This window comes from Vanacampus margaritifer, chromosome 19, assembly GCF_051991255.1.
Source record: "Vanacampus margaritifer isolate UIUO_Vmar chromosome 19, RoL_Vmar_1.0, whole genome shotgun sequence".
NCBI classification, from domain to species: Eukaryota; Metazoa; Chordata; class Actinopteri; order Syngnathiformes; family Syngnathidae; genus Vanacampus; species Vanacampus margaritifer.
In genome coordinates this window covers 8,800,153-8,826,044 of record NC_135450.1, presented here as the reverse complement: position 1 = coordinate 8,826,044, position 25,892 = coordinate 8,800,153, and the positions used below count along the sequence as shown (strand labels likewise).

The following is a 25,892-nucleotide window of genomic DNA, read 5'->3' as shown; positions in this document are numbered from 1 at the left end:
GATCTCAAAACAGAAGGATTTTTTTCCCCATTGCGTATGTCCAGATATGATGTTTTTGTCATTGCCTGCTGATATCCCATGAGAACACGAAACTTTCCAAAGACGCACAATATTCACAATGCGGCCCAAGGATCCATCCGGTCTCAGCAAGCCTCGGTCTCGAGGTCTATATTTAAACTCTATTCTCGTTGCGTCCCCTGTATTTTGATAAAACCTCGACTTTGTGGCTTTACCAGGAGAAAAATCTTTCCATCCTTCCTTTGACGTTTCGTGGCGGCAATAGCCACTTTGTTGTGGTTTATCACCGTGTCTGTCTTCTCACTTATCTCCGAGCCACTTAAGCACCAACTGTTTTCGCTTTATAAAATGAAACGACACAACAGCTAGTTGCTTTTAGCGTCGTCCTGCGGCCGACCGCTGTTGCACGTCGTCTCGCGTTTGAGCTCCAGGTGCTGACAGACGCATCGTCCGGGACGTTTGGCTCAGGGTCCCGGTTGCATGAGAACGACTTCAAAGACAATATAGTTTACATAAGAGGGGCTTAAAGATGGACGAGGCAATCTCATTCACAATCAATACAGGCTGCGTCAGGGCGGCCGGTGAATGGACTAGCATTAGCATAGATATGCGAAGGTAAACCGCGCTAGCTGGATTTGTTTTCTTAATTAGCACTTCACAGTGGCTTTTTCCGCCTCTTTCTTCCCATTGTCGCTCTTCTCTCCCTTCACTAATCCTGTCCTAATCATCACCACTTTTTTTTTTTTTTTTTTTTATCTCTCTCCGTCTTTTCCCCTTCCTGCCCCGCGCTCCCTCCGGCCGGGCTTTCTCTTTCCAGGCGCTGTGTTGTGCGTCCAAGGCCGTTTTCTTCCTCGGAGCACACTCTTGAAAGGCTATTCATGGATTCTTCAATGCGGCCCTATTACGTTTGTGTGTAAGCGAGAGAGAGAGACGGAGAAAGACAAATAAGGCGAGGGAAAGGTATGCCGGGGTTGGGGTGGGCCGCGCTACAGTACCATCTGTATGCAAATGTCCTCAGACTTGGTAAACTTTGATCAAACACTCCGGCCTCCTTTTCTTTCTCTCGCTCGCTCACTCTCTCTCTTTCTCCTCCCTGTCCACTATATGTGCTCTGCAATTACTGTAAGCTTGCGTCTCTTTGCCGCTTTGGCACTGGAACTGACCCTCGTGCCCCTGCCCACACACATCCTTGTCTTCTACTCTCCCTAAAATGTCCCTCACACTCGCAAAGTCTGAGCACCTGCGGCCACACTGGACCCCTCAACAGATGGTGACCCCCCCACCCCTGCCCATTCGCACACACATTGCAGGGCTCTTGGCAATGGGTGACGGGCATGCCTTTGTGCAGAGGTTGGGCACATGACACACACATACACACTCATGTTTGTCTTTGTATCATAGTGGGGACATCTCATTGACATAATGCATTTCCTAGCGACTTACCCTAACCTTAACCATCACAACTGATTGCCTAACCCAAATTCAAACCTAAACTCTAAAACCAAATCTTGAACCTCAAAAAGAGGTCCCCACAAAATGTCCCCACAAGATCAAGCCTCTCCCCACAATAGTAATTAAACCCAGAAAAACAGGTGTGTATGGGCACCATAGTTTAGCCATTGAGAAACCCAGTTCAAACCTAAACTCTAAAACCAAGTCTCGACCCTCAAAAAAAGGGAACTTGTGGGGACCACCAAAAATGTGACCACAAGATCAAGTCGGTCCCCACAATAGTAGTTAAACCAGGTAAAACACGCGTGCATGGGCTCCATAACGTAGCAAAGACAAAGGCGCACACACACAGTTGTGTACCCACATACAGCGGCCATTGTTTGCGCCATATGGTGGAGGTTAACGTGTTGAATACAGATCGGGTGTTCGATAGGACAATAGAGGCGTTGTCTCGAGCGTCGTCATCGGAAGTGAGGAAACAAAACAAAAACACGCCGCCTTATCTCCTGTACAGCTTTAATGTGCGCCAGTCAAGAGATTTGTAAGCCCATTAAGAAGTGTGTGTGTCTGGACTGTCTAACCAGCCACCCATGCCAGGCAGGATAATGGGTATTAATCAGGGAAAAGCCATTGCCATATGTTTGTTTAATTCTGTGAAATGAGCCTCGTTTCAGACAGCACGCAGTGTGCGTTTTGGGCATGCGTGTGAGCGGACTTATGATGTCCGCCACTATGAGATGGACTGGAAAGAGTAAAACGTCCATCAGGCATCAAGTAGGAAAACTTGTACATCAGGGGTCTCAAACTTGCGACCTGGGGGCAGGGTGATTTTTTTTTTTTTTTGTTTTTTTTGCGGCCCCCTACTTGACGTCAAAGTTAAATATTTGTCGTTTTTGTTGTTGTTGTTTGTCAATCACTTATGAGCTACCATAGCTCATCTTATGACCATTTCTGGTGAAACGCTTCAAACAACAAACAGTTTGTTGGAATGGAGGAGAAGATTTTGTGGGTTCAGACTATTTCATTTTTGTTGGCCATCTCTCAATATGAAGAACGGAAAGTATGGTCTTGTGACCTCGCCAAGTACGAGTTTCCCAAGAACATACTCAAGAACGTTGGTACGACTGGGTACTTGGTAACTTTACACCGACTCTGACATATTTCCATGATAGCAGCAGGAAATGCATCTTGTGATCAGAGGTGCCAAATCCAGATCCAGAAAGTAAAAACCCTGCCACAGTTTGGCTTTAGCTCCTGATGCTCGTTTTCCTGCTTGGGAGCTAGCTAGCACTAGGGGCTACAGCCAAACCATGGCAGGGTTTTTACTTTCTAGCCCTGGATTTGCCACCTCTGCTTGTAATATTTCCGTAGCCAATCAGTGATTGTGGTGACATTTCACGAGATCACAAGGATATTCAGAAACGGCCCTTAAGATTCCATCCATCCATCCATTTTCTTGACCGCTTTTCCTCACAAGGGTCGCGGGGGTGCTGGAGCCTATCCCAGCTGGCTTCGGGCAGTAGGCGGGGTACACCCTGAACTGGTTGCCAGCCAATCACAGGGCACACAGAGACGGACAACCATACTCACAATCACACTTATGGACAATTTGTAGTGTTCAATTAACCTGCAATGCATGTCTTTGGAATGTGGGAGGAAACCGGAGTACCCGGTGAAAACCCACGCAAGCACGGGGAGAACATGCAAACTCCACCCAGGAAGGCCGAAGCCTGGACTCGATCTCACGTCCTCTGCACTGGGAGGCGGACGTGCTAACCAGTCAGCCACCGTGCTGCCCGGCCCTTAAGATTGACATTTTCAAGTCCAGAAAGTAAAAACCCTGCCACAGTTTGGCTTTAGCCACTAGCGCTAGCTAGCTAGCTAGCTCCCTAGCAGGAAAACGAGCACCATGGGACCATGGCACCTGAGGCTAAAGCCAAACTGTGGCAGGGTTTTTACTTTCTGGACCTAGATTTGGTGTGTTTTTACTTAACTGGCAGGTAAACGGCGGTTGAATGGATTTAAACCCTCTGGTGCTGTTACATCTATCAAAACACCAATGGAACAGTGAAAGCTCTCATGCAGTAGCTGCAACTCCATCAATTATTCTATTATTACTTCCTGTTGGTGTCCCCATATGTCTCACCACAGATGTTTATGGAACAATTCTGTTAACTGTCACAATGAATCTGGATGCGCGCCTTTTTTTACTCACCCTTTATTTTCCCGTGATGTTATTGTCCGTGAATTTGTTTTCATCCGGTAACCTAGTAGGATAAGCCATCAGGCAGATGGCGAAGGGAGGGGAGGGGAGGGGAGGGGAAGGCTCCCGTGAGAGGAGGCGCACACACTTTGCAAAGACACCAGACTCCTGTAGCATCCGCACACATGCAGACACCAGACCCCAGTTACGTAATCCACCAGTTGCACTCCCCCGCGGAGAGGCTCAGTCTCGAGCTGTCTCAAGTCCAAAACAAAGTCATCCGTCTTCATGTTGCGTCTTACGTAGTGAGCATACCTCCGGATGCCTTGGAGCCTTTGGCTGACGGTGGACTTGGGACACAGTCAGCTAATGTGGTTTGAGCAGGAATGAGAAAGTCAGCATCTCCACCGTTCCAAGCGTTTGCCACGCGTTCGCCAATAGTTTTAACACAAAATTGGAACATGACCCATTTTGAACACAAACATTTTTTGAACATGCTCAAAAAAATTGTTAAAACTGTTTATTTATTTTTGGAACATGTTCAAAAATTTCCTTGCAACGAGGAATACTGTTAAAATTGTTGGGGAACGTCTGGCAAACGTTTGAGACCTTGAACAAACTCTAAGGAGAAATCAACATTTGCGATGTTTTGAACATTTTCTAAATTTCCTTGTAACAAATAACTGTCGCAACTTGTCACATTTTGAAGATGTTCAAAATTTCCTTCTGACAAGGAAAACTGCTCAAACTGTTAGCAAACGTCGCGTTGCGACCTTGAACCTACTCTGCTGAACCCTGACGAGAAATCAGCAATTGCTATCTTTTGAACGTGTTCAAAATTCCTTGTCAAATTTCCTTGCGACAAGAAAAATGTTAGGACTATTGGCGAACAATTGGCAAATGTTTGCAACCTTGAATGAACCCTGACAAGAAATCAACATTCGCTACTTATTGTTCAAACTTTCCTTACGTCGCAAGGACATTTGTTTTCGCAGGGATATCTTGAACATGCTCAAAATTTGACACAAGAAAAACTTAAAACTGCAAACGTCTGGGGGAGCATTTGCGGAGTTCAGCGAACCCTGACAAGAAATGAACATTTGCTACCTTTTACACATGTTCAAAATTTCCTTGCAACAAGAAAAACTTTAGTGTTGAACGTGTGCGACCTTGAATGAACCATGACGAAAAATCAACATTTGCTACCTTTTGAACAAAATTTATTTGAGACAAGAAAAGCTGTAAAAACTCTCGGCAAACGTTTATGACCTTTGAACGATCCCTGACAAGAAATCAACATCAGCTACCTTCGCAAACGTTCGCCCTTCAGAGGGTTTACAGGCTTAAAAAGAATTCATCAAAGTCATCGCCGATGTGTGTTTTTACGGCTTTTAATTCCCTCCTGGCCGATTCCTTTTCTCTTCCGCCCCGTCCCGCTGAATGGCGACTCAGACCGTGGCAACAGATTTCCCTTTCAGCCATCTTCAGAGAACGCCCGGCCCGGCCCGGCCCCTGAGTGGCACATAGTTGGGTTCGAGCCCGGCAATGGAGGAGGGAGCACGAAGAGGGGAGGAGGCCGTAGCCATGTGGCTGATGTTGGTAAACAGTATCCAGGCTTGTCCTGCCATTGTGGCCTCCGGCGAGCAAGGTCGAGGCTACCGGGCACCCGGGGGGCCACACACAGACCGGGAGGTGGCGGCGGCGATCGGCGGCAGGCGGGGGTGTGCGTCGTACAATAGGTACACACACGCATTTGCATTCATGCGCACAGGCAGAAATACACGGCCAAATAAAAGACTCGCTCTCTGTGTCTGCCACTCAGCAGCTGCTCTTGTTTCCATGGCAACGGCCGGAACAATGTAGTAGCGAGTGGGTGTGCGTGTGTGTGTGTGTGTTTGGACGCACTTGAAGTGTGTGTAGGTGGGTGTGTGTGTGGGTGTATGTGAGAGGCTTCGGGGGAAGAGGATCCAGAAGTCTTTATTTCTTTGTCAGCATAAGCTAAAAGACAAATAGGGAAATTGTCAAATAAATAAAAAGGGGGAGGGGCTGGGGGGGGAGTAAGAGTCACAACAACCAAGATGCCGGTTTAATGATGTCTATTTATTTGTCAAAATGAGGTATTTCAAAGTGCTATGAGTTGCAGCACTAATAAATGTACATTTTAAAAATCGGGAGGGGGAAAAACAACATCTCATATCCATATACCCAATTCTATGCACCCGATAGTTACAAATATAAACAAAAGAGAGAGTGGGGGGGGAAAGGATAAAAGTACAAGATAGAACACATTTGCTGTACAAAAGTTTGAGAATAGAAGATGAAAAAAGATAAGTGATATCTACCGAGAACTCATTTTCATACGAAAATATAAGTATCAAATTTAGTATGTATCAGGTTCACACTAAAAAGTGTAAAAGGTGTGTAGAATTAGTAAAATGATACAATACAAAGAAAAAAAAGAGGAAGGGGGGGAGGGGGAAGCAATATATCGTTATATTACAAAGTTGGTGACGCTCAAAAATTGAGGCCTTACAGTACTTTTTAAAGGTATATAAACTTCCAGTCTAGTTATTATTGGCAGCTTCCTGACATGTAGATATTTATATAAAAAACCCAGGACAAAATGTATTACAAAACAAGGCAGATCTGAGTGTATGTTGTCTGTACACTGATGTGACGGTGGATATAAAAAATAGTCCGCACCCCTTCCCAAATGCAAAACATTGGTCATATAAAGGAATCAGACTATGATTAATCAGTTGTAAAGTTTTTTTCCATCATTAATGTGGCCTTTAACCTGTATACCTCAATTGAAAAACAGAAATATAGACAAAAACTTTGTTGCATAAATGTGCACACCCGCTAACTAATTCAGTGTTTTTCTTTGGGTAGGAATCAAGCAAATCTGTCACCTGCTCACCCCAGCTGTTCGACCTGATTCACATCTGGACTCTGGGTGAGCCATTTCAAAACCTGACTCATATCTTCTGGTGAAGCCATTTTTTTTAGATTTCTAACATCTTTCTAGCTTTTTGCTATAAGAACTGCTCATAATTCCCTCTACCTTGACTTAGGCCAACAGTTCCTGAAGAAAAATGAGGAGAAATATTATCATACCTTTTGAAATTGTGACTCTGAAGTACAACATTCCAACCATAACACCTTTCAAGTGTGATTTTGTGTGTTGGACGCTTTTGAAGACAGGAGATTGTTGTCACAAGTACTTGCCACAATTTCCTGCAGCTCCCTCAGCATGACCAAATTTCTTGTCATCTGAACACACATTCAGTTATTGATATCACCACTGAGTTATATTTAATGCTTTGGAAATGATTTTGTACCCTTCCCCTGACTGAACAATAAGATCACTCTAATGCTGAAGAAGGTACAAGATGTGACAACAAAAATGTCAGAAATAGCCTACTAGAACATCTCAACTTTATTTGGGTTTCATCAGAGGCACTTAAAATGGTGGCATGTGTGCGCTGATTCATATTTGACATGAGTTTAAATTTGGTTCTAAGAGGGTGTGCACACTTTTGCAAACACATCAAATTTGTATTCCCCCTCTCTATTTTTTGAATCGAGTTGCACAGGTTATACAGTAGATCACATAAATGGTGTAAAAAAATATATAAAAAAGATTTATCATCTCATTTTTTTACATTACAAAAACGTTGCAATCCAACGAGGGGTGTGTAGACTTTCTATCCACTGTATATACAAAAGTGTCTGCTAGAAAGGTGCACAGGTATACATCCATTTACTTGGTTGGAGCACCAGTGTGATCGAGGAGTGAGAGAAAACCTGTAGTGGCATCATCGCTTTGTGTCCATAAAGTCTTTCTTGTCTATTTTGTATAAATGTGTCCGCTTTTGCAGTGGTGAAGGCAAAGTTAGAGTTGCGCTCGACTTCTTAGCAAAGTCGAGCGCTCCGAGCAAAGTGCCCTCCAACACCGGTCCCGGTTGGAATCCTCTTGATTCCAGGCTGGTGTCACAGTGAGTACAAAAGAAAAGAAAAGAAAACAATGCATACAATACAAATAATACCAAAACATGATATAAAAAAAAGCCTCTATTTCCTCATTATCGTTCCTCGATGTGACTGGATTGAAAAAGTAAACCCTAAACATTCTTAACGTCAACAAATGTGCAAAAAAAGTGGCGGCAGTGAAAGTCCCGACATCCCTCCAATAAGCATCCGCCCCCTCCGAGATGTTTGTGTACATGCGGGCCCGTGTCTGTGCTTAAGTGGAAAGGCCAACTCAAAGTCGAGGCGGTTTTCGGCGGAGGTTTTTCGGCGTCATCCCGGGAACGTGTTGAGAGAGTTTCAGCGAGTCCTGGCAAGCTCCAGCCTGCGCATCAGCTGCTGCCGGCGGGCCTGCAGCCTGTCCTTCTCCAGCTGGAGCCGCCGTTGCTCCCTGTCCAGGGAGCTGACGTACTCGGTGGCCTTCTTCAGGATCAGCACTTTGGCCGCCTTCTCGTTGTACGCCAGCTCGGGCACGTGGTCGCGCAGCGTCAGGAAGCTGGAGCGCAGGTCGTTGCGGCGCTGGCGCTCCAGGATGTTGTGGTTGCGCCGGCGCTCGCTGTCCTCCGAGTCGGAGCCGCCCCTCGGGCTGCTGTCCCCGCTGGAGCTGCGCTTGCTGCGCAGGCCCGACGAGACGGCCGCGCAGGACGAGGACGAGGTTCTGGTCGCCGGGCGGGCGCCGTCCGACGTCTTTTGCCTCTTGGGAGGTGGCGCCGGGTCGTCGTCCGACGTGTACGGCGAGGGCGCGGCGTAGTTGTGTTGCTGCTGGTGCACCGAGCTCCTCTTCAGGATGAGCTCTTGGGGGGCTCGGCTGACGAAGCGGCCCCCCGCGGCGGATCTCTGGTCTTGACTTCTAGAAACCATGGCTGGCGTTTTGCTGATTGTAGAACGCCTCTTTTCTACCGTAACCACATCAATCTCCTCCTCTTCCTCATCGTCGTTGTCGTCGTCATCATCCTCCTCCTCCTCCTCTTCCTCTTCTTCATCGTCATCCTCTTCCTCATCTTCTTCTGGGAAAGTAAAACAGAATGTGTTGTGAGTTCATCTGTCAAGCCCAACAAGCAGTCTCACAATGTCACATATATGTACGAGCTGGTGACAGGTATGCGTGTGCGCGCGTCTTCGAGCAGACAAGATAACGCGAGTGTTGCTCAACGCTGTTTGCAGAAGCAGAAGCGCTTTAATGCTTAGCGTCAGTCACCGCTCGGCTAATCTGCCGCGCAGGCGTTGACACGTCGAGTCTCACTGCTGAGCGGGCAACTTGGATTTCTGCCGCCGCAGCTTGTAATCGGCTTCGTCTGGGCGGGACGAGTTGGACGTCGGCCGCGGTCCGCAGTCGGGCCCTGACGTTGACCTTTGACAAAGACGGACCCTTTTTTTAAGATAAGCCGCTCTGGCTAATACCGTCAATGAAGTCAACTCCCCAAAAATTATTTACAATTTGTTCTATGGGCCCCCATTAGTTTAAACACAGTGTTCTGATGAATATGGTGTTTTAGAAAATGAATTAATCAGCAAAATCCACCCATTTTTATCCATCATGGGGGCGGCCATTTTGTCACTCGTCAACTGAAAATTACATCACAGTTGCTCAGTTCCAAGTAATGACCAATCACAGCTCAGCTTGCAAGTGTCACATGACCAGACTTAGAAAATAGGTGAACCGTGATTGGTCATTACCCTGAGCAACGATGATGTCATTTTCAGGCAAAATGGCCGCCCCCAAGGTGGAGGTAAAAAAAGTGCATTTTGCTGCTTAGATGAGTGGAGCGGCATACAACATATTGATTTAAAAAAAATCTAAAAATGCATTGACTCCTTTAAAATGTACTGTCTATGGTTACAGTCCACTTGAAGCGGGGCCTGGCAGTGCAGTGACCAAGCACAACCAGCAGACGGCGCCGCACCTACAATCTTTTCAAAGACAATTTGGCGCTTAACCTTTTTTTGTTTTGTATCTTATTGGCTGCGTGAGTCTTTCGGACACGGCGTGCGTGTGGCAGCAATCGGATCACGGCGCTTTTAAGCCCCCCCCTACCCACCGCTACTCCACCCCCCCCGGCTTGGAGGGGCGCCAGGCAGACAGCTGTCGGGATGGAGCGCTTGTTCAAAGCTGTCAGCCCCCTTAAAAACACAAAAAAAGAGAGTGTGCGGTGGAGGCGGCCTTTTGGCGAAGGCTGCCTTCAGTGGCCGCTCCGTGCCAAATTGGGGGCTCTTTGTGCTCCTTTTTAGTGTTTGTTTGGAGTATTCGTAAATAGATAAACGCTCCCCTGAACCCCCACTTCCTATCTTGTGTCATCAGTGCAGCGTCAACATGTTTTTGTTGTAGCCCAATGATGACATCATTGCATGTTTGGGGCACATGATGTCCTTAGTCAGGAACCATGCAGACATTGATCAGCTCTTTTGTTGCTTTTATTTAACACCGTTCTGCTTCTTATAAAGTCTAAAGCTTTTTTTTTTTGGGGGGGGGGGGGGTGTTATTCACATGCCAGTTGGGCACACACAATTCCCTATTTTGCCGCCATCTGCCGGAAGGAGAGGCGTCTGATTACATAAAGGCAGTTCACTGTGTCACTTCAGTGTGTGTGTGTGTGCGCGCGCGCGCTAGTAATCCGATTGCGGGCCAGTCATATGAACAAGTCATTCCAGGGTGCGCACAGTGAGCTTCTGTTATTGTTACGTTTGGCGGTCAACCCGCTGCAGACAAAGACATTTGTTTACATGCGCTCATTCTTACCGGAGTCGCTTTGGGCGCTCGCGTGGGTCGTGGACGCGCACGCGCTGACGTTCGAGTCCCCGCCGCCGCCGCTGCCGCTCTTCTTGTTGACGGGGAAGGGGAACACCACAGCGGGGTCCACGCACTCCGTCGCCGCGTTGCGGATCGCCACCTCGGGCGCTTTGACGCAAACGTCCCGCCTCCCGGCAGTCGAAGCAGGAACAGCCGGAACCGGCACGGTCACCGGCGCGGTGACACTCGTAATAGCCTTGCCCAGTTTCTCCGTCACCGCCCTCTCCAGCTTCTCCCTGGCCGAGAATCCGCTCCACATACAGTCCTGGAGGATGATGCTGTTTGGGTTTGTATCCAAAGCGGAACCGAACAGATCCATATCGTCGGACGCCCCCCAGATATCGTCTTCGGGCAGGAGGAGCAGCTCCGAAGCCCAGTCCAGCGGCTCCCCCAAGCCGAAGCCCAGGAGGTCCGCCTCCGGGGAGGCTGCCGCCGGCTCCCCAGGTAGCGCGGCACGGCTCGGGGAAAGGGGCGGGGTGGGCAGCAACTCGAATTTCTTCCAGATGTCCTCCCCCGGTGGCGCGGAGTCGGGACCACAGAAGTAGAAGTCGTCCTCGTCCGGGTAGAAGCACGGTTGTAAAGAGTCGAACTCCATGTCAGAGTTTTTACCTACGACCGCCGGCATCCTTTCCCCCCACGCTTGAGAAACCTGCGTGAAAAAAAAAAAAAAAAAACTCGTCAAGCTCTTCGTTTACCTGAGGACACACGCGCGAGTCAAAGCCCACACACAGACACGCAGTCTGCATTCCACGCTCTCTCCCGTGTGACTTTTTTTTTTTTTTTCTCCGTGAGTAAAATGTGCCACCCGTGCGTAAAAAACGCCAAGTTTGCAAATGACAACGCCTGGCATAGGACACATAAAGGCTTGAGGGGACTCGTACCTTATCCGGACTCGTGCTTGTTCACGCGTGCACAGTGGCGGCAGTCAGCAGCGGCGCAGACACCAGATGTGAAGCAGTCATCGACGTGGGGAGCACAGACGGTCCTCTGACACGCACGGTGGCTGGCTGCACTGTTTTACACTCGCGAGCCAGGCAGGCAAAGGCGGGATGGCTCCTCCCACTCACCGTGCCTGGAGGAGGCGGAGTGGGATGGGGGGGTTTGAAAGAGGGTGTAGAGAGGAGGGGATGGAGTGGGGAGGGGTTATGCTTGTGGATAGCTCGCTTTCTCTCAAGGTGAAGGGAGATAAGCATTAAAAACGAGACATAAAGACGAGTGGAAAAAGGAACGAGACGAACAAAGGGATTCCGAAATTGACACTGTAATATCAAATTATTATTTCGTATTTATTTTTTTAAATGAATCAACATTTATTTAATTTTGAATATATATTTTTATGTTTCAAGTTGGCTCCCTAATTGGTTGTTTATTGAAATAATAACATTCATTATCCTCATATATGCTCTTGAGCACAGAATATTTACCCCAATTGGCTTACAGTCAGTCAGGACCCCCCCCCCCCCCCCCACCCCCCCCCACCCACACACACGCACACACACTTCATTTCTGCGATCATCCAGTCAAGTCTATTCGTCTCTTTTGTCTGCGGATCAGCAGCTTCTCTGCTTGCGGTTACTCAAGGCAAGGCAGTTGTCAATTCAAGGCTCACTGCGCCCTCTTACGGCCACTTTTGTAAATGCAGCTATTTCCGCGTGAGGCAAAATGAGTAATCTTTTTTTTTTTTTTTAAATAAATAAGAAACACAATTGGTGATAAAATGACTAGCTTTCTTTGTTCTATAAAGCACCAATTCCCACTGTGCTCCAGCACATCACAGTGATCTAATTATCCTCAAATATATCAAACTTTAGTCATTTAATTGAGATAAATTCCACACCAACTATTTAAAGCAGCTGTAGGTTAGGAAACTTTACATAAAAGTCAAAATGTCTATAATGCATGTTTTCAAAACTAAGTTTGTCCAATGCTCAGCATTGGTCACAATTACCATCTAAAAAGCACACGCTTGCATAAAGATCCAATAAATAAAAGTCATCCCATACCAGTGCCAGATGCGTCTCCAAGCTGAGTTAGGCTGCAGCAGTTCCTTGCCTCACGCTTTTGGAACTGATTTCTTGGATAGCTACAGCGTGTGTATGTTAGCTCTTTCATCCTTTACGTAGCTGTGGCATTGCCATCAAAGCCTCTCTGATATCATTTGTTATCATCAAAGAGATACTTTTGAACAATTTCAGTTATTGAGTAACCCCCCCACCCCTCCCACTTCAGTCAGGGTCATAAATATTGGGACATCGGCATACAATTTGAAGTGCCATGATCTGTCATGGTATTGTTACTTTCAGTATCAGTGTAGTATTCAACTTGGTATTGTGACAACACTCCGCCACTCAATAACGGTTGGGAAACACTGCGATAATGTGTGCATTAGGCAGTGGTGCGTTCACTTGTCTCCGGGATAAGACCGTTACGTAAGAGCAAGCGGTGGTTGTAGCCTGGAGTCATTCCCATTCATCCCCATTTTTTAATGACAGCTCCAAGGAAGGGCACATTTGTAATTATGTGCACGGGCACACACACACACACACACACACGGATATTGACATAGGGCAACGTTTACACAATGGCTTGGATTTAAGGCCAGCTGTAAGGAGGAGAAGTGACTTCCTCCTGTTTTCCTACTCAAACAATAGAAGATGACTTGAGCAAAATGCAAGATTTTATCGCACCTTCATTTCAGCAACGCGCCGCAAAATGATGTCTGCTGCACTCGCGTTATTGCTAGAGGTGATTTAAAAAAAAAAAATTTTTTAGTTGTTTGTTTTGGGGTCGAGTTCAAACAGCCAGTGAAAAGTGAGAATGTGCAGCTGTTGTCTCTTTCGAGGAGAACTAGCAGGGAGTTTCCTGGGACCGGGGGAGACGGTTGAAGGAGTGGAGAAACTCCCCACGGGCTCTTTTCTTTTACTTTCTCAAACCACTGTTCAGCTCTGATACTCTGGCAGCTACAGGAGCTTCCTATGTGAAAGGAAAACACACTTCTTTTTTTTTTTTTGGTCCCATTGACTGGTTAGTGTGGAGTGGAAGTTGCATGGTGCTGCTTAATTGGCTCGTCGGCCTTTGATGTATTCAGCTTTCACAACAGTTAATGTGATTGAAAAATTAAATTAATCCATCCCAGAGTCAAACTGTCTCCAACATAAAGTATTTACGTATGAACTGGGCTGGCAACATATTAACAGCCGTAATATTGTTAGCCGTCGTACAAGCGTACAAAGACGTAATAATGATGTCAACTGATAAACAATAAAATGCTAACAATTAACTTAAGCTAACAGGTATGGTTTGAAAAATGGGCAAAAAGAGCAGATGTATGCATGGTAATTGAATTTGACAAATAAAACTTCAAACCGACTACATTTTGTTTTATAGTAACTTAGGGGTGTCAAAATTAGTGCGTTAATTTAAGGTTCCTTCAACACCACAGATTTTTTTTAACACGCGATTAATGACCGCCCTTACTTGGAAAGCCTGCACTGGGGGAATTCCAGTCGCAACGCAGCACACGCGTCCACGTCAAAATTTAGCAGTAATGCATTTAATTATAATGCATATATTTGTGGAGATTGGGGTCAGGTTGTATTTTACAATTTAAAAAATGTGCAGAATTTCACAAGTTACTTCATTCGAAAGATTAAATAGCTAACAAATGCAATTATGCCATCTAGTGGCAGAAAAATGACCCCAACACAAATCATCTCAGTCGAGATTTTTTTTTACAGTATAGTACATCTTTTAAATTTTAACCCAATTTTATGAATTATTATGAAATGACTGTATTAGTGACTAAACGTTGCAGCCATATTTCTATTTAACAATTTTTTCTTCCTTTATGTTAACAACTGTATGAAAACTTGAAAAAAAAAGATTGTACGTTTTATTGTACATTTGGAACAGATCGAAAATGTGCAATTAATCGTGAGTGAATTATTGAAGTCATGTGATTAATTAGTATTCAAAATTTTAATGGCCTAACACCCCTAAAAGTAACACTCCATTAGTCATGCTACCAACGTAGCAGCTATGGCTAGCTAACGTTGATTTGTGTACAGTGCACGTCTCGAGCAGGGGGACATCCCTGTTGTTTTAAATAATAACAGCTGTGACGTATATACTCCCCCATCCCCCTCCAATTCACTGCTGGACTAGCATATGGATGGTTAAGCAATTAGGCCAGTTATGATAAAATATTTATAAGTCACTCGTAGTGGATGCAGCGACGACAATCTGCTGTCATGATGAAGGTGCAGACTGTTTTTTATATAAATATATATATTTTTTTATTTTATTTTTTTCCGACTAGTCCTGTTATTTATTTCTAATATTGCTTTTAACTGTATTTATGTTTCGAAAATGCAGATTAAGAATTCTAACGAGCATTGAACTGCCTCATTTGTGGGTCAGTTATAAGAGGAGAGTCATATAGTGATTGTCGGAGCATAAGTAGTCGTCGTTGAATTACAATCATGAATTTGCATTAGGAGCGGGAGGTGGAGTGCCCCACCCAATCCAGTGGCATGTGCTATTTTGCATTTTCAGTTCATATTTAAAACACAGCAGTGATTCAGCTGTAAAATACTTTTTTTCCCCCAATGGGTTGATTGGCACTATGAATTCTGCCTAGCAACAAGCGACTCATGTTGACCAAGAACAAGAATCAGATCTAATCTGTTGAAACCCATGTGATTAATCAATACTGTATAATGAAACCATTTGTTTATAATCATCGAGGGGGTAGCTGCTGTTTGTTTGTTTTTGGGCGACCATCTGCGTCAACATCACATTATTTGCATTCAAGCTAAAATGACTTCTTCTTTTTTTTTTTATAACCTCTGCCAAGGAAGTCGATCAAAAGGACAACTCAAAAACACTGCTTGGAATGACGTAGTTCAAAGTCATTTTAAAGTGGGAACATGTTGAGGACAGTAGTGCGTTTAATGTGACATATAATGCTTTTACGAGCTATTACATTCAATTTCTTTGTCATAAATTGGAAATGTGTGTTTTGAGCTACTAAATTTTTTTGAAAATCAAGTTAAGGGATAAAGCTATTAAGTAGTTTGGAAAAAAAGATCGATTGCCATGATAACATACATAAAGCTTCTTCACAAACTTGTTTACGAGGGCTGCTAATACTTAGCCCCGAAGTGACAAATTTCATATTTTGCTGTTCTTACTGTCACACAATTAACCTTCCTAACCCACAGTCAACTAAACAAGCCCCGGATACAGTATATATTTTTTTTACCTATGGAGCACGTTTTTTCCCGTTAATGGCGATTCACGTGCAAAGTAGTTATTTCTTTTCTGATAATATGACTTTAACAGAAGTCTGCAAGGACCTGTTATTGGGGGGGGGGGCAGAAGCGAGTTCCAACAAAGTACTGAGGAATTTCTAAAGAAGGTAGTTCCTCTGTGAGCAATGCCAGCTAAATGCTTTTCCCAATACATAAACCGACATGACAAATATTATTAGAGAACATGTTTGCCCGTGTTAACCCCCCCCCCATTGCGTGTGCTTTTGTCAAAGAAAGTTTTGTCCGTTTAGAACACGCACAATTGATTTGACATCTTGAAAAAATATTAAAGAAAAAACTGGAATCTGTCTTGTTAGATCATGCCCGCAAATCCTGTTCATCTCCGGGTCTACCGGTTCAATGAAACCGGCACATCAGATGAGTCACGCGGCGTCGCATCAGAACGCCGTTAGGCACGCTTGGAGGATTGCCCGCAGCTATTCCTTCTTTTGTTACCTTCTAGAAACAAAGTTTGGAAAGTGACTTTCTTTGCCAGCTGAGTGTGTTCTTCCGCACGTCAACTCCAAGCCAACCTCGTCTCACCTTGGTTCCCGTCGCCACGTGACGACCGGCTTGCGGGGCTGCCGTTGCACGTGTAGAATTCCTCAAGTTATTTCACGCGACCGGCAACCAGGCATTCCAATCTGTGTGGGAACTTTGGTGAAGATGAGCGGCGATAAGCGCGTTTTGACGTCTCTCATCATTTTGCGGAAACGAAAGTATAGATAAGACGTATTGTTATGTTTAAGCAGCAGTCAGGTGTGACCACACATTATACGTTTGCTATGTACAGTCGGAGGTGGGATTCGAACACACGACCTCTTGGTTACTGGACAAAGGACTTAACCAAGTGCGCCACTGAGCAGTATTAGAGATCTGGTGATGATGAGAAGTTGTATGTACGAAAGTGGGACTTTGAAAAAGTTCCATGTCAGTCCCATTGGAAATGAATAAGGAAAAGTTAATATTTAACGTTAAAATATGCGAGTACTGTAAGTAATGTGGAATCAGACGATATCTACCCCGGGAGGCGTGAATTTTTGAAGCAAGTTGAAATTTGAACGGTGTAAATCGGATGTATTATGTGGGAGTTGTTTCTCTGTGAAAAAGTGAGGAGAATAAAATGCTATAATAATAATAATTATTATTATTAATTACCCTTAAAATAAAAATATACTCAAAGGGCCCTGTGTTTGTGCAAAGTGCAAATTTTATGCAAAGCGCAGTCTAAATGTGTGCATGGGTGCAGTTTTCTTTTTTTGTTTTTGTATTTTGTTTGACTAGTGCAGATAGAAAAGGGTCGCCGTTGTGGGATGGAACAAAGCCAACTTTTGGCCAATCAAAGCGGGTCCCCTCATTCACATTAAAATCAGGGAGGTGGAAGCGGCACATTATGGAAGCAGAAATTGAAGGCCTTGAACATTGGCCACCAATGTGACGTTGATGCGAGCAACTGGAGACCACCTTTCACCCGCAAACTTGCACCTGTGTGATTACCACGATAATGATAATAGTTTTTTAATTGAATATGACGTCCACCACACATGTCCGCAGAGCGCCGAATCTGTCTACCTGCACCGCAATCAAATCCGCCAAATCGCGCCACAATTTTGACCAGGTTTTAGCGAGTCTAAAACCTAGGGTTCTTACGCTATCTAGAAAAAAATAGGTGTGAATGTTTCTCAGTCGAGATGTATAATTTCTAGTTCCCTGGCAGCAATGGACTACTTTCCTATTGGACAGGGGCTTTAGCGGCATTGTTTTTTTGTTCAAGATACTGTATGTTGAAGAGATTCTGTCCTGCTAACAAACATTGCCGAGGCACAGTAAATAAATCAATGAAGAAATTAAAGTTAAGCTCAATAAATTAACCCAATAAATGCATGCGGGTACATTTTGTAAAAGCACTCTTAAAACTCTTAGCTGTAACGTTAGCATTGGTGCTAACACAACAAGAGGCTGAGCCACCAACGCTGCAGACGTATGTCAAGCCGTGACAAAGATGGACGACGGAATATTGTTTAAAATGTTTTTTTTATTTTTTTTTTTAGCATTCACATTATTGATTTTTTTCATGCCTGTATTGGGCTTAACTTTTTATTTATTCATTCAATTGATCAGTTCCGGACCTCAGCGGTTCCCATTAGAGCAACAAATGCTAGGTAATCATGCGTCGCTGTTTCATGGATCACATTACCAGTTATGGATCAAGACGTGACCACGAATCAATCGGCGTGGCCCCGAAGGTGAACATCATTAGAAAGCCTGACGATCAACTGGAAATCAATATCATTGATGGATTAGCAACAAGGGCGCGCCAGCAACAGGAGACACGCTCGGTTTCGAAGTCGTGCGCCATTGTCACATCCTCCAAAAGTCAGCCTGCTAGAAAAATTTTAAAAAAATATTTATTTTGTGTGTTTAAAGTGGCAGACGTAAATCCACCTTTACTTTGACAGCTTTACTGGCTTGTTGTTGCTGTTTGTCGAAAGCGGAGGCTTTGGCAACGCTCGTGAATCACGTAACGGAAACCCGTTTTGACTGATGTTGATGTGGGGGGGGCAGTCAAACAGACAAGCACAGTCACGGGCTGTTAAATGCGCTCTAATAAGCAAAGACGTGCTTAAATAATCAACGTGTATAAGAGCGTTTACATGATCAATAATTTTAGCCATTTTTTTTTTTACCCAAAAATTATTTGATCATTGATTTCAACCTGGCCCATTTGTGCATTCAAAAAAAAGCAAAGTCAAAGTCTCGTACAGCATTATGCACGTTCAGAAAAAAAAGCGTCATTTACTTTAACGTTTTGCTTACGTTGCCACGTTTGAGCAGCTGTTTTGATTAGAAAAAGGCAGATAACGCATAATCGCGATATTGACTGTGTGAAAGCCGGCTTAAGGGGAGAGGCCGATGCGGGTCTGAGGGGAACAAGGTGGAGAAGAGACGTTATTACGCAAAATAGCTTTTGTTTGTGGATGAACTGCAAAGAAAAATCTCAACAAAAATGTTATCGCTCCATCATGATAAGAATACCAAACCAACCAGCATTTTTTGTAAGAACGTTTTCTTCACTTAAGTAAGGACTGTGTGTATTAAACCAACTCCTTTATATAAAGGGGAAGTCAATCCTTTTTTTATTTTTTTTTATTTTGACTATGATATGTTCTATGCAGCCCCACTAGTCTAATTATGGCATTCTGGTTAATATTGCATTGCCACTTGCTGCCGACTGAAGATTACAGCCGAAGATGACACGTGAGCTGCGATTGGCCGTTGCCTGAGGCCTGAACAACTGATATCATCTTCAGTCGACAGCAAGTGGCAAAATGGCCACCCTCTGAGATGGATAAAAATGGACGGATTTTGCTTCGTAACTCATATTCCACAAATATAATATTATGTCACGTTTAGACTAGTGAGGTCACATGTAACATATTATTGTCAAGAAATATTTAAGGTTGACTTCCACTTCAAAGAGCCAAAATGAATGTGAACTAAAAATGTCAATTAACTTTTATTTTAGCCTTTCAATCACCCAACTAATGAACTCTGGGTCACTGAAAATTGACTTTTCTAAAGTCGGTGCATCCAAAGAGTTTTTTGTTTCTATCAAAAAACAGAAAAATGTGGACACCATATGAAAACACCAGGAGATAATTTGAGTGACATTGAGCAAAAATTGAAAAGATAAGGAGAAAACGAGTTTTTTGTGAAAATATACATTTTCTGCACAACAGTGATTGACACAAATATTTTTTGCTTAGTGACGCTCTGTGAATTAGATTTAATGTGACAAAGGCTTTGATCATTCACGTCATCCTTGAAAACGTTGTAATTCATCAGATTTGTCATGTTTCATTGTAATTCCATACACCGGGAGCCCATTGAAAAGAGATACAATGCTGCCATCTGCTGGCCCTAGTTAGTGGGTGTTTTGGGATTTTACAACCCCAATGACAAGGCAGTGCTGCACAAGACGTTGCACTGCTCATTGAGAAAAGTTTAAAAAAAAAAACATAGTTGACGTCAATTGACGTTATTGGCGGCATTCGTTAGGATTTTAGTATACGTCATTAAACGTTTTTGGCGGTCAAAGAGTTAAAAAAAGAGCACTAAAGTTTGAAACCCTGCCACAGTTTGACTTTAGCTCCAGGTGCTAGCTACCTAGCTAGATACATCGATGCTCGTTTACCTGCTAGGGAGTTAGCTATCTAGCATCAGGGGCTAAAGCCAAAGTGTGGCATTTAGCCCCAGGTGCAAGCTATAGCTAGCTCCATTGGTGCTAGTTTACCTACTAGGGAGCTAGCAAGTTAGCTAGCTAACTAGCATCAGGGGCTAAAGCCAAACTGTGGCAGGGTTTGTACTTTCTGGACCTGGATTTGCCACCTCTGAAAGTTGTGGTAAACCATAAATATTGACCATAACAAAATAGGGGCTAGTTACTATCAAAATTAATTTGTTTTTTTAGTTAATTAGTGTGATAACCCAAAGAAGCAAGTAAGTCTTTTGGTACCAGTGAACCCTGAAACCTGCTGTAGGTCAATGGGGCTGTTTTTAGCACACCCCCTCTCCTTTCTCTCCCCATCTTTATCCCCCTGCATTTGTTTTGATCCTTCGGGGTCATTAGCAAGGCTAAATGTTTGTCTGCACACAAAGGGAGATGGTTAATATGTTTCAACGCTTCCATTCGTCAGCTCGCTTGTCGGCGGCTGCTCATTGCGCGTGTCCGTGCGTGCGTGTGAAAGGGGAGCTCAACGTCTCAACTGGCATTTCAAGACTTACAAGCATTTCAACACCTCTGGCGGGGGAGGCATTTCCGAGTGTGTGTTTGCATGTGCATGTATGTTTGCGGCTAAATGCATTCCACCTCCAGGGTTGGGTTCCCAGCCGGCCGGGGTCGATATATCACACCTGACATCATCAGTGTGCGGTTTGGAGGCAAGGGAAAATAGAACGTTAGGTTTCCTGCGAACATGCGCCGTCTTGTCCGTTCGTTCCAGTCAGATTAGCTTGACTTACAAGTACCGGGTTTGGGGTGAGAGAAGAGAGGGAGCGAGAGGCCGGTTGGCGGCGACGTTGTTTACTCAAGAGGTGAGAAGGGGGAAACCAGAGCCATAAATTTGGAGTCAAATGTTTGTGTTGACAGGAAGCGGTGTTGTTGGCGCTTTTGTGATGATATCGCTGATGATTTGCTGAAGCCGGACCAGGACAGGAAGTCAACGGTCAGGGAAAATGGCCGTCCTCACAGCGTTGAGCCAACAGTGGGCAAAGGAGCCATTTGTCTTTGTGACGAGTGGTTCTTTCCTCCCGTGGCTCAGCCCATTTGCGGTATTCAAAGCGGCAGTTTGATTTACCGTCTCTGACATGACCAAAATGTCTCCTTGCTTCTGAGATGTCAGTTTGAGTGCAATTTTAATAACCGACCAAATGTGTTACTTTTATGTGACTGTTAAGGAAATGGAAGGAGGGCCTGTTCTCGATCTGTCCAAGTAGTAACTACATTTCATGACCTTGCTATCACACTACCTGGCTTTTCAGTTTTAGCTCCTAATTCAGGTTGTCTATCCCAAGAGTCCTTTAAATTGGCATCAATTTCTCAGATAACTGTGAGGCGTTCTTCTTCTAAAACAATTCTGAATCCTCTCTCAAATATCTAGATAGACATACAAGTAGGACCTGGTGACCAGGAATTTTGTGTGTGTTTGTCTCAGGGGCTACTATGGCAGGTCGTGCTTCCTCAGCAGCCACAGGAAGTACATCCTCTACTGTTTTTTTTTTTTTTTCAGGAGGATGGACTCTAAAGGAGATTCCGTCGCTTTACTCTTTTTCAAAGTCTATAGCAAAAGGTGCCATTTGTCCCAAACTGGAAACCTCTAGACAACCTTATGGCTCAGCATCTCACTTTTGACACCAATTTGTCAGGATTAAGTATCCTCAACCAAGTTTGAACCTGGGTAACTGTTTTCCATAGTCTACAGGAAAAAAGGGGCCATCTGTCCTAAACTGGGCACTCTCGAGAGAAGATCATGTCGAACCATCCCACTTCAGACACCATTTGTCAGAGAACAGTCCAAAGTTGTCCCCCTCAACCCAGGGCAAAAAAATGTACCATAAATGCAGTGTTAACTTACATAATCAAATCAATGATTACATGAATTTGAACATCTTTCTCAGTGTTTTACACTTTTGTGTTTGTTTCATGCAATTAAAAGTCAGTTATGTCTGAATGAGATGGACGTAAATGACTGCAAGAGGAGGTCTCCCACTCATTGAATAGCAGTGGGGGTGCCCCCTCCATCTTTGATATCTTGATGTTGAGAGTCGGGGGAGTTGTTGTAGCGTTGCTCCCTGCCCCCCTTCCATCTTTATCTCTAGAGAATTGTCTTCAACTGTATTCAACTGGCAGTCTTCGTTTCTTTATTTTCTGTCCTCTACATCATCAAATGAGCGATGTCAAGTAGCACAGTAGATTTCTGATGGAAGTCTCAGAAATAAATTAAAGCTCCTTAGGGCGGCCGATTATTGCCCTTCAAACATCTACCAAAACAATCGGCCCATTTGGCCCAATCGGCCGATTATTTTCCCCTTAAAATGCTATAATAGTAGAAAAAACGAATTTTCCGACGCTGTGAAAGTACCCCGAATGCACCATTTTGCTTGTGTAGCATTAGCAACTAGCAAGTGTGTAGTGTATGTTATTCTGAATTCTGTTGTCCCGAAGCACCCTTTAAGCGGTTTAATGACACTCCAGTTGGAGTTAACTGTAAAACTAAAAACACGACAATAATAATTACATCCACTGTGTATTTGAATACAAAACATGCTTCATCGCTAGTCTAGCGCTAATGCTAAAAGCGAAGGGAGGATCCCATTCAAATGCTAGGGAAGTTAGTATCGTCTTTGGAAGTGTTTGTCCATCAAGTAACAAATATTCACATCCAAATGGTGTGGCAACACATACCCACAGGTTCGATAACACTACGCAATGGCATAAATTCTTCCCAATGTGTGAAAAACGAGTTATTTTAATAGAATTCAATCGTAACTTTCTTGTGTATTTTAGTATGTACACTATGGATGCATGGCACCACACTGCCCCCAAGAGGCCAAAATGCACAGGAACAGTCAGTATTTGTTCTTACTGTTTTTTCAGTTGCTATTATTTAGTATATTCTATTCTTATTTCACTTTATTGTCATACGATGGACTTGTCATTCAAAAAAGTGTAAATCTTAATAGCGAAAGTTCGTGTGTAAGTGACACCCATTGAAAAGGAATGGGCGGAATCATTTTATATGTTATTTATATGTTTTAAAATAATCAGCAGATTAATCGATAATCGGTATTTCTTTCTGCCAAAAATCGGCATCGGCCTAAAAAAATGCATATCAGTCGGGCCCTTAACTGGTAGTGAGATGGGGTCATGTATTACTTTGTACTGACATGCTTTCATTTTCAAGATGATAGCGGAGGTCACACGGAAAGTTCTACCTCCTGCAAGGCCCAAGCCGATAAGATGGTTAGTATGTAACACACGGAGCCAACCCCTGCCGCTGTGTGCTGCCATGCTAGGCGATTTACTGACTTTGATGGCTGCCACAAAGGACGCGTGGGGCAATCGGGTGCAGTGTGACCACCGGCAAGGTCATGTGCCAGACGTCGCATGCTGCTCCATCTGCTCATGCATGGCGCGCATGTGTGCGCATGCGACACGCCATACCTGTCAGCAATTGCGGCTCGGATCATCTTTGCTGCAAGATGACGTGCAGGGAAAGAGTACAGATGAAGCAGAAGGGCTTCAAGGTGGAGTGGGGGGGTGGGTGGTAACAATGGGGTGTTGTTGCCCGGCGTGGCTGGTGGACGACTGTCCTGCATACTCGTCTCCTGGCCAAATGGCTCATTAGGAGGACATTGTTGACGGTAATATATATATATATATATATATATATATATATATATATATATATATATATATATATATATGTATATATATATATATATATATGTTCCTCCTTGGTCCCAACAGACCACTCCGTCTTGTCATCATTGATCATGCTTAGCTGTCAATTGACGCTTTGCTTTGTGAATAGATTCCAGTAGCCTACAACCATTTGACCTTTCTGGCGTCCGCAAGGTCACCCCACCCACCCCGGGGGAAAAAAAAAAAAAAAATCTTCTTCCTCCCGCCTCTCCTCTTAAAAACTCTATCATGTGGTCCTCTAATCAATTAAGCCCCATCTGACATTCCACTGGTGTGAGGTCATGCCAATGTTTCCTTGAGGGGGTTTCCTCCTTGACCCACACCCACCCCTTCCGTTCACCCTCTTCCCCACACCACGCCAGAGTGTCTGTGCAAGCATGTAGCGTTTGATTAAGGAGCTTTTCATTTGTGCTTCTGGACATGGCTGGAAAGAAGCAAAGGATTTTTTTTTTTAACGCTGGTTGGATACAGGTAGCAACAAGGACATTGTCCAAATGATCTTGAAGACTAAAACAGGGCACAGTGAACCTCATTTATCAGACCCATCTGCGATAAGTGAAAATCCATAAAATAAAGAGACTGTATTTAAAAGAACACATTTTCTGTAGTTTCCCCCACTGACATAAAACACACTTAAACTTATCAACAGAAGTGGCAAATCCAGGTCCAGAAAGTAAAAACCCTGCCACACTTTAGCTTTAGCCATTGTTGCTAGCAAGCTAGCTAGCTCCCTAGCAGGTAAACGAGCACCATGGGAGCTAGTTATGGAGCTCGCTAGCTAGCACCTGGAGCTAAAGCCAAACTGTGACAGGGTTTTTACTTTCTGGACCTGGATTAGCCACCTCTGCTTATCAAACACACTTATTCATGTATTCCTATGGTCCTGTTTGCACAGTTATCTAAATAGGAGGCCAAACGTGCTCGCTTCAAGCTGTTTATTTAGCCTAAGCGCACTAGAAATCGGACACATAAAACAATAGAGTACACATTATTTAAATACCACTGTCTTAAAAAAACATAATTTTGTATGATGAAAGTCCGCTAGCTTAATGCTAACACGTAATGTGAAACGTAATGGATGGGCTAGTGATGAAATTAGCATAGCTGTTACGGTAATTCTAAACCTTTCAACAAATGCTACTTTAACATAAATACAACAGTAACACAACAAACTGAACATAGACTAATACTCACAGCCATATGTATTTGTCTCCCTTAGATCCTCAGCAACCTGAGCAGAGAATGTTTGCGAGGGTTGTGGATGTTGATTTTTCGCCACGGTTCGTTCAGTCTCTTTGAAGATAATTGGAGAGGACGGCATGGCTCAGTGGTAGAGTGTGGCTGTCCCATCTGTGAGGTTGTGGGTTCGATCCTCACCCCTGGTGGCCATATCGAAGTGTCCTTGAGCAAGACACTGATCCCCTATTTGGTGAATATGAGGCGCTTTGGGCACCAAATCGTGTAGACAAAAAGCGTTATATAAAATTAGCCATTTTAGAACGGCTTTTTTTCCTCTCCTTCTTAGCTGAGCAAAGAGGAGAGGGGAGAGAAGTTACACAGGATAGGGGAGGAGGAGCCTTTTTGTCATAAAAAAAATAAAATAAAATTGAAGGAAGGTGCCAGCAAGTCCTTGTTAGCCCCACGGACAACATCTGAGCAGCCATTTGGTATGTTCTAAAAATAGCTCACCAGTGTATGGGACACTGATAGATAGATGTATTTTCAATCATATTGTCATGCAAATGTATTTCTTCACTGCTTGCCTGAATTCAGCTGTGGTCGGCTCACCAGTGGCCTGAATGGGGATGAGCGCGAGAGAAAATGAATGGCTGCATGGAGAGACACTGTTTAAATTGTATGTTTTTAAAAAAAGAACGTGCATCATCGCACACATGACACTCAGACACTAATGAGAGGGGTCCAGAACTTTGTATCAATGAAAAGTTAAGATAGTATATCACATTCTTGTTTACCGCCTCACATCCTCTCTGTGTGTGTCCCGTGATTTGCATGAGGCCCACAATCATGCTCAGTAATCACAGTGCTAAATTTAACAGCGGAGGGCTAAGAGGGGGGAATCAAAGGCCTTGTTATCTGCTCCGTGCT

At 44.2% G+C, this 25,892-nt stretch overlaps 1 protein-coding gene and 1 long non-coding RNA gene across 3 annotated transcripts in view; one reads left to right on the top strand and one right to left on the bottom strand.

The window, feature by feature from the left end:
* LOC144039419 (uncharacterized) overlaps positions 1-25,892 on the top strand; it is a 155,196-nt gene that overhangs the window by 118,363 nt on the left and 10,941 nt on the right. The window lies entirely within an intron of this gene.
* On the bottom strand, positions 5,755-12,510 carry mycn (MYCN proto-oncogene, bHLH transcription factor). 2 transcript variants are annotated; one of them, XM_077553229.1, is made up of 4 exons: positions 12,494-12,510; positions 11,372-11,562; positions 10,440-11,139; positions 5,755-8,706 (listed from the first exon to the last, which is right to left on the bottom strand). In XM_077553229.1, the coding sequence occupies exons 3-4, from the start codon at positions 11,113-11,115 to the stop codon at positions 8,003-8,005; spliced, it is 1,380 nt and encodes a 459-aa protein (XP_077409355.1). In that variant the 5' UTR covers positions 11,116-11,139; positions 11,372-11,562; positions 12,494-12,510; the 3' UTR covers positions 5,755-8,002. The 2 variants fall into 2 exon arrangements, with proteins under 2 accessions (XP_077409355.1, XP_077409354.1); XM_077553228.1 differs by lacking the exon at positions 12,494-12,510 and having other exon boundaries at positions 5,755-8,709.